This window comes from Akebia trifoliata, chromosome 2 (genome assembly GCF_017979445.1).
Source record: "Akebia trifoliata isolate Shusen 1 chromosome 2, ASM1797944v1, whole genome shotgun sequence".
Lineage (NCBI taxonomy): Eukaryota > Viridiplantae > Streptophyta > Magnoliopsida > Ranunculales > Lardizabalaceae > Akebia > Akebia trifoliata.
Window position 1 is genome coordinate 3,301,372 of NC_141376.1, and position 8,887 is coordinate 3,310,258.

Consider the following 8,887-nt stretch of genomic DNA (forward strand, 5'->3'; position numbering starts at 1 on the left):
GAAGTCACTCCAACAGGATTCATATAAATAAGAACAACAATGCTAAAGTGACCTCAGGCTAGAACCTCATATCGCACTTCATGACGTGAAAGTATACCCATAGATGTTTTTCATTAAGATACAAGTGAAAAAGCATCTATGGTTCCTATCCACTTTCATGTCCAAGAAGTGCAATATGAGATTCTAACTTGAGGTCTCTTCAGCACAGACTCTATAAATAATTACCTTATAGCAAAGTAATTTTTAAGGGTCGTGGTAGAGTGACCTAAGGCTGGAACCTCATATCACACTTTTTGAAGTGAAAGTGATACTCAGTGAAAAAGCATTTATAGTTCTTATCCACTTTCACGTCAAGAAGTGTGATATGAGATTTATAGTTCTTATCCACTTTCACGTCAAGAAGTGTGATATGAGATTCCGACCTGTGGTCACTTAAGAATTATTCCATTTTCAATTCACTGATCCTATTTTGGAAATTATGCAACATCCCATGAAATTTACATTATTTTTACATAAAGAAACAGCTTTGTTGGCTAAGAAATATTTCATTGAGAAATCATTTGCTCAAGCCAAGCCCATTGAAAGCCAGGTTCAAACACAAAATCGACCATGTTAATGCATCAGAGCCATCCACAAATTTTCTTTCCATGGGAAATTCATTTTTTGAGGGGTCATGAGAAAATAGTTTCCACAATTATAGGAAAATCAGGTTTCAACAAGCAACCTATTTCTTAGCAAAAGGCCGACAAACTTTTTCCAACATACAAACAGACCATATGGAGAATGCATTAGCTGAAAATTATTGTTGATAAAATCCCTGTAAATTTTTTCAAACTTGGTCTGTTTCTTTTTCAAGGTGACATAACCTCATCATGAAATCAAAATTCCAAAGGCCTTGGGAGGGAATAGAGCCCAAGCATTGAGGAAATAAAGGTCTCAGTTTCCAAACATCGGTACAAACAGAGAGGCACCCTATTACTCTCATTTACATTTATTGTCCATTTTTTTTCTTCTTCGCAGAAATGTACCTTTTGCTTACCCAATTAAGACACACCCCTTATGCATAAAGATCAATGCCCCAAAACTTGGCCGGCTGATTGGTCCGATATTTCTGGTCCAAAGACTTAATCAGGTCCATGTCCTCCTTGCTTAATTCAAAATCAAACACTTCGAAATTCTTGTGTAACCTCTCCGATTTTGATGATTTTGGGATGACAACTGTGTTCCTCTGTATACCCCAGCGGAGAACAATCTGAGCCACGGTCATCTTATATTTCTCAGCCAGACCCTGATGTCATAAACACGGGCAAGATTAAATCATTTATGTAAAGCAAGGAAAATTCTCAACCATTAGTATCTTATTTACATAAAAATGTTAGGATTAACATACTTTGAGAACAGGGTCATCCAAACATGAGACTGAACCAAACCATTCAGTGTTAGCTGCAGCACCTCCAAGGGGGGTGTGGGCCGTAACACTGATTCCATGCTTTAGGCAGAACTTGACAAGAGAATCACGTTGGAAGTAAGGGTGTGTTTCGATCTGATTCACCGCAGGCTTCACCTTGGAGTAAGCTAAACAATCTCTGGTAAGGAAAATGTCGTAGTTGCTGCCACATAAACTCAAATCATTCAGAAATTACTATACTAATAAGTAACATAATAGTAAAATTTAAATTGGGCGGGGGAGGGGGGGCACTTAACAAGGAGACCTAGTTTCGAAGAACACTTTGTCGTAACCACTTGTTGGACGCATGCTGGCACACTTACTAAATAAATTCTTTTTTGTTCAAGTGCTCTGTTTTCAACAATTACGTCTAAATCAATTATGTGGCTTCAATCTATCTCAGCTAATTTAAAGTTTTAAACACATTATTCTTACATAGAATACTTAAAATAAAATGAAGTATTAAAGAAAAAATGTCCCACAACACATGAAATAACTGTATTGATGGATAAATTGGAGTATTGGGTCAGTGTGGGGCACTGACACACAGGCTGTTTCTTTGATAAATAAATGAAAACAATTCAATTCATCCACAGCTGCATAAGCCTGCATTATCCTTTTGACTGTCCAAAAGAATGAAACAACTTAGGATCAATGGATTGGTTCCTTCGTATTATTATTTTTTTCTGGAAATTAGTCTGTATTTTTCTTTTTCTACGAGTCACAAATTCCCTCCATAATAGGGGAGGAAGGCCTCATTCAGTCCGGCCACCCTTTTTTATTTATTTAAGTAAATAAAATTTTATTAAAGAAGAAAGGGGAGGTCAAGATGAAAAACCTGAATACAAGAACAAACAACGTAGCCTAGAAATACTATACACCATTTCCCTCCGAACTAGGAAGTCCTAAAAATAGACATCTTTAAATTCTTTAAAAATGTTACACCAAAAAAATAAAAGCCCAAGAACCGCTAAGAAGATCTCTGGACTAGTTTCCACTTTTCCTTAAAAAATTCTTGCATTCCTTTCCTTCCAAATGCCCCAACCAGCCTGACTCCATGTGTTATTCATCTAAATGACTTGTGACTATAAAGAGCAAAACATTTTAACAATGAGTATTTGCATCACATGGTACTGTCGAAAAATGAAGATCTTATGACATTATAACTGAATCCAGATGGAAGCAGTCATAATGTAGAAAGCAATCACTAAAATGAGCCGGATCCAACAAACAAACAAAAAAACAAAAACGGGCAGGTTTACCTTATTCCGATGCTCCGAACAATACCCTTGGAAACTAGATCTTCCATAGCATGCCAAGTAGTTTCAAGGGATATGGTTGTGTCTATGTCCAGTACACCGTCTTCATCAAGAGCACTGGAAGTTGTACCCACACCTAAATTTATGGGAAATGAGAGAATTTATGCCAAATAACCCATGGAATATAATTGTCGTGGATCAACTCTCAATCATCAAACCCATTGTAAACACAAAACAAAAGGATCTAAATCATGAACTAAATACTGAATGAGTGAAGCTACATTGGGGACCCAATATTTACCCTTCTAATTGCAACTTTAACCCCGTTCCATTACGATTTAGTTTCAAATAGCATGAGCTGCAAAGGTTAAGATCCTTCACTTAGTCTGATTTTCGGGATGTACCCTATCTATGAAGTAGACCTTGGATTGAACATTCAGTGGACCACATGTACAGTATATAGATATGGGAGTAGGTGCATTTTATAAGTTATTTGATAAGTGGGTTCATTACATACATCACCAACTACAAAAATACAGCAATTAACTCTCCAACCCCCCCCCCCCCCCCACACACACACACCCACACCCACACCCACACACCAAAAAAAAAAAAAAAAGAGGTATAAACTACTGCACATAATCATTTATACAAATAAAAAACATATGTGATGGCAAGTAGGAAATCACCAGTATGCCTCGTGGCTATAGGAAAGTGGATAAGGTATAAATCCAGATAGTCTAACTGAAGTTTCTTCAAACTGTCTTTACAGGCCTCTAGAACATGTCCATGGTCTGAATTCCAAAGCTACAATCAGAACAGAATGTAGGTAAGAATTTGATATTGGTTGGGATAATGTGAAGTAAGAGATACAACAAGACCAAAAGACCAAAGAAGATTGGAAACAAATTTGTAAAGCTTTAAACTAGCCTTGGTGGTAATGAAAAGGTCCTCTCTCTTCACAAGGCCAGACTGAAATGCTTCAGCAAGTGCTTCTCCAACTTCTACTTCGTTTTGGTAATCAGCTGTAAGTAGCAATAGTTTATCAGACTTGTTACGTCATGCAGATTACTCAAAATGTAAATGGAAGAAAGAAATTTATAAAACTATTAGATCAAAGGATCATCCATGCCCCAAGCTTCCTAAACTTTATTTTCTATAGCAGCTTCATTACAGCATGCGTATTTTTGATTTGTCAAGAAATTTTTGAGTTGATCAAAATAGGACAATAGAAGAGATGACAGTTCATGAGGATCCCTCCAATTCTTCCCCCCCACCTTTAATTTTTTGTTGATGACATTGCCTATTGACCGGGCCTTCTCATATAGTAATTGAAAATGACCTAAATATCCTTTTCTTCAACTTCTAATAAAAAACCTCTAAATTTCTCCCTAAAACCATTCATCTTCAAGTTCTCAACTATACAACTAACCATAGTTTGCCCTCACTAACAGAAAATCCTGGCTCCACCCCTGGGTACCACACCAGTGCTTTGGAACAAATTTTCCATGAAGGGTAGGTGTTTCCATGCATCTCCAGGTATAGGATAAGCCGGAAATTACCCTCACAGTGGCGATGGGTTAGTTTTCGATGATTCTCTTATGGAGAAAAATATTCTGACCATGTCAAAATAAAGAATGGTCTCCCTTCTTGAATGTTCAACAATGGGTGAAATCCCGATTCAGCAATATAGCATCAAGCATTCATAAAGCTCTCCAATCTAGTGTGTGATATTGACCTACGTTAAAGTATAATCTATATCTCTTGTCTCAAATATTAGGCTCAACAATATGAATCCCATTTATCCATTCAACTCTATTTCCTTACTACTTCCATCCATGTCATTTTTGGCGTTCTTTGCATATTTTCTTTAGAGATAAAACTTTAATCAAATCTCCCCGTCCCACTCCCCAATCCAAATAATCTCAATCGAATTTCCAATATTCTACCCATTATTTGGGTAATTGGTGGAAATGTGGAGTGCTCACCAAAAAATAAAAAATAAAATAAAATCTGAGAGTAGAATAAAATAAATATAAGAGTGCAAATATATACAAATTTCTAACAAACAAATAACAAAAGTTGAAAGTTGAAACCAGAGAAGTCTAGAGGTAAGTGGGTTATCAGTTACCAGCACAGTCAAAATGACGATAACCAATCTTGATGGCGTTGATGAGAAGGTCTCTGATGGATTTCCCTTCCATCCTCCATACACCCAACCCTATTATTGGCATCTTGAACCCATTGTTGAGTGTGATCGCCATTCTTGACTTCCACTACCACTACACAAGATTCTCTCTCTCAATCTCTCTCTCTCTCTCTCAGTCTCTGTGGAAATGGCCGAATGAAGAGATTATTATTGCTTTATAGGCTAAATATTTTCCTGGAGCTACAGTCCAGAATCTTAACTGTGGTCTGTACTTTATTTCGAGTGCTGAAGTGGCTGATCTAGACCGTCCATCAATAAAAAAAAAACACTCCGGGCTTAAATATTGGGATAGTTTTCTCTTTCACCCTACCTATGGTTTTAAACTCGATTTTGAGTCTCGTCTCATCCATGGTAGTTATCGAATTGTCTCGGATGAGTTTTTCGATGCGTTCGAGACGTCTCGTCCAAAAATTTTAAAAATAAACATGAAGTATTAAATCTCGTTCAAAAAATTAATTTGTTCATCCGTCTCGTTTATACCTGATATCGAAATAACTCGAATGATACGTTTCAGTTCAGACGAGTTTTGAAACTATGACTCTCCCCAAACGTTGGAACTCTAATGTTCAAAGCATGTGATGTGATGAGGTGGCAAAACTAATAGTCTCATTGGACCTCCATGTCAATTTCACCAGTAAAGAGAACCCACAACTTTTAAAAATCTTTGAGTGTAGATCCAAGAGACAAACCCCAAATCTTCATGCTCCATCATTTTATGGTATGAAAATTTTGCCTTGTCTCTATAGGATCAGGTTTTCAGAATTTTAAATAATTTCAAAACGATTTTGATATTGAAAATAAAAAATCGATTCAATTTCGAGATGAATTAAACTCAAACCTAACCCACCTCGGTGTCATCCCTATATCATCTGTGACTATGTAAGTGTTGATCATGAGTAGCGTAAAATAGGTCGAACCTAAGTTTTATTAAGTATATTTTTGAATAAAAAAATATGAATCAAACCCAATTTTAAATGCGAGTCTTCACTAAGATTATATCCAAATCTATCGGACCAGTTAGCCAAGTTGGATTGCATTGAATTATATTTTACATTAGAATTTCTAAATTTGGAGAAATCATCCCTAATTTTGGGTAAGGAAATTAAATCATATTTGACCAATTTTTTATTAGCATCTACTCTAAGCATCCAAACCCTTAAATTAGATTTTTGCATCACTCGGATTTCAGGTAAAGTTGGAGTTTTTATGTCCAATAGATGAGATACAGCCCATGGTGCAAAAGTGTGGTACCCACTCTTTATTGTATTGTAAAGCTGATCTTCAATTACTTGTGTGATGATCAAAACATACAAAATTTCTTATAGGCTGGTGGCAACACATACAGCCCCCCATGGATGGTATTCCAACTCCATACTTTATGACGACACCTGTGTGGCCAAAATGAAATGGACAACCTCTGAGCCCAACTCGATAGGGACCTTTGTCAAAATAATTAGTCTCTTTGGATTTTATGTGGCCGGCCTAGAGCATCTTTATGGGAATTATGCCATGTTTGTCATTGTTAAGGAAATATAAATCTGAAATGGAGCGGGTAAGATCCGAAAAATAGTTTTGTTCCGCATTTATTTTTCATTGATTTGGATCCCCCATATGTAGGGCTTAAAATGGGTTGGATTCAGTTCAGATCCAAGCATATCTATATTTTGATCAAAGGATACTCCCTGGGCTATTTTTATCCGAATTTCTTTTTTCAATTACAGAGATATTTTTATAATTTATATTTTAAAAATTAAATAAAGTGATTTTATGTAACGTTGGAGCATTTTTGGGAAAATATGAATTTGGTGTGTTGGCACCACTACTACACCTTCTCTTATACTAGTAATGTTTAAATTTAAAGTAATAATTAGAACGATTTAATGTTTTGTGGGTCGTAAAGATATGAATTTGGTGTCAACGCAACTCTACTTCACCTTCTCTTATTATAATATAATTATAAAAATAAAGATAATGTTGTATTTTTAGTAATGAGGAACATATTCACAAAGTAGGAGTACAGGTTTAAAACGAAAAGGGAAAATTTAGTATAAAAAAATAGATTTTTAAAAAAATATAAAAATTGTGTATATACAATATAACGTGTGCTTCCAGGTCATGTCTTTGATTCTCTACACGCCCCTCCACAGAAATGTGACTACTTAAATGTCATAACACACACACACACACACATATATATATATATATATATATATATATTAAACGTGTGCTCAAACATAATTATATATGTTATGATGCTAAAAAATATACTCATCAATATTTTCTTTTATCAAAATAATACAACATTGAGAAAATTAAAAATTATAAAATCAAAAGATTATCATCAAATCTTATATTTCTACATTTATGAATTATCAAATTCTATTATGTTTCAAATCCCACATTAAACAACATTCATGAATAAAATCACAAATAACCATGAGGTATAAAGAAGGTATTTCATTTTATTATTTTTTTATTTTAAACGAAAAAAATCCGACTTTTTCAAACAATAAAAAATGATTTTGTAAAAATTAAAAAAAAAACACTCATTTTATATCGTTTTAATTGTCAGAAGTATAAGACATGTGTTTAATTAAACACTAATCTTATTTTTTATTTTTCAAATAAGTGTCAGCTTTTTATTACCACAATGAAGAAGAAAGTCCTAAAGGACATGGATGTGGATGGAGGCAATAAAATCATACTAAACTTAAACTCAATAACGGAAGACATGAGACTAGACAAAGTGGAAATGAAGAATAAGATTCCCGTAACCAACTTCAAATCTTTGGGATGAGGCTTTGTTATATGTTGTCCTTCTGATAGATCCCACAAGTATTAAAAGTGTCTCAAAAAATTTAAATGGAGACTTCCCATAGAAGTTCTTAATTAGCCAATAAATAACTTGTATAGTTGAAAAATCAAAGTCGAGAGTACTCTTCTCACACATCACGCCACATCGACATAGGCTTGATTTCAAATTTGGGTCATGGAATGGGGGATGACTCCATTCATCATGCAGGATGAAAAAAAATTCGAGTATTTATTGACATTCTTCTTTCAATTTCCTTAAGTGAATTTACCTTAATTTTAATCATTGATCTAAGGTAAAAATTAGGACTGCAACTTGGGCGGATTGCCCTGAGCTCAATCTGTTCGATAGGCGAGCCTGGCCAAGTTATGTGGCACACGACTTAAGCCTGAGTTAGAATAACTTACTTGAACTTAATTCAAGTTGAGCTCGGGTTGAGTGTTCAAGCAACCTAGCTCAACCCAAAACCAATTATAAATATTTTTATGTTAACTGTATTTTGATTTATTTTTAGAGTATTTTTTATTTTTCTTATTTCTTAAGATATAAGAGATTTCTTTGTTAATAAAAAAAAGAATAAACTCATTCAACAGGTCCAACCTGTCCAAAACTATCCATCCCGGGCTAACCCAAATTCAACTTGAGTTTAGAAGTCCAGGCTTGGGATGAACTTGGGTTAATGAGCTCAAGTTCAATGATCAAGTTGAGTTGAGATCAGGTTGAGGGCTCAACCACTGAGTTAGCCTGGGTTTTTACCCTTCAACCCGCACAAGTTGCCTTTGAAGGGAATCCTAATTGGCAACGTTTGAAGGGTGGGAGGATGTTTTATAGCCTTCACCCTGGGTGCATAGGATCTGCACTCACAGTAAAACTAAGTTGCTAGTTGGAGCAGATCCTAGTGGTTGGAGTGTTACCTTCTTTTTGAGTCCCAAATACTATTGAATCACGGGGTAAAAATCCAAGAGCCTTGTAAGGCATCATCTTTCAGTGGAGGGGAGTTAATTGCGTTAGGTCCAGGTATTCAACACATACTCAATCTATAAATTTTCTAATAAAATAAGATTAATGATGGAGTGACCTCAGTAGGGGACAGATCGGGGACATTTTGATGTGGTGGCGCACACATGCCCATAGACACGTTTTCTCGAAGATATGAGTAA

General features: G+C 35.3%; 1 protein-coding gene across 1 annotated transcript; it reads right to left on the reverse strand.

Moving 5' to 3' along the window:
* Nucleotides 1–788: 788 nt before the first annotated feature.
* LOC147408832 (NADP-dependent D-sorbitol-6-phosphate dehydrogenase-like) lies at nt 789–5,053 on the reverse strand. The gene is made up of 6 exons (XM_086422437.1): nt 4,838–5,053; nt 3,637–3,731; nt 3,396–3,513; nt 2,710–2,842; nt 1,391–1,610; nt 789–1,288 (listed from the first exon to the last, which is right to left on the reverse strand). Exons 1-6 carry the CDS (start codon nt 4,968–4,970, stop codon nt 1,058–1,060), a joined length of 930 nt encoding a protein of 309 aa, XP_086278563.1. The 5' UTR covers nt 4,971–5,053; the 3' UTR covers nt 789–1,057.
* Between the last annotated feature and the right edge of the window lie 3,834 nt (nt 5,054–8,887).

Excerpts from the sequence above, each read along its gene's own strand:
- LOC147408832 (XM_086422437.1), bottom strand. The coding sequence starts at position 4,970 with ATGGCGATCACACTCAACAATGGGTTCAAGATGCCAATAATAGGGTTG. Across the intron at positions 3,732-4,837 it reads TCGTCATTTTGACTGTGCTG|CTGATTACCAAAACGAAGTA; the intron begins GTAACTGATAAC and ends TGCTACTTACAG. Across the intron at positions 2,843-3,395 it reads TATAGCCACGAGGCATACTG|GTGTGGGTACAACTTCCAGT; the intron begins GTGATTTCCTAC and ends CCATAAATTTAG.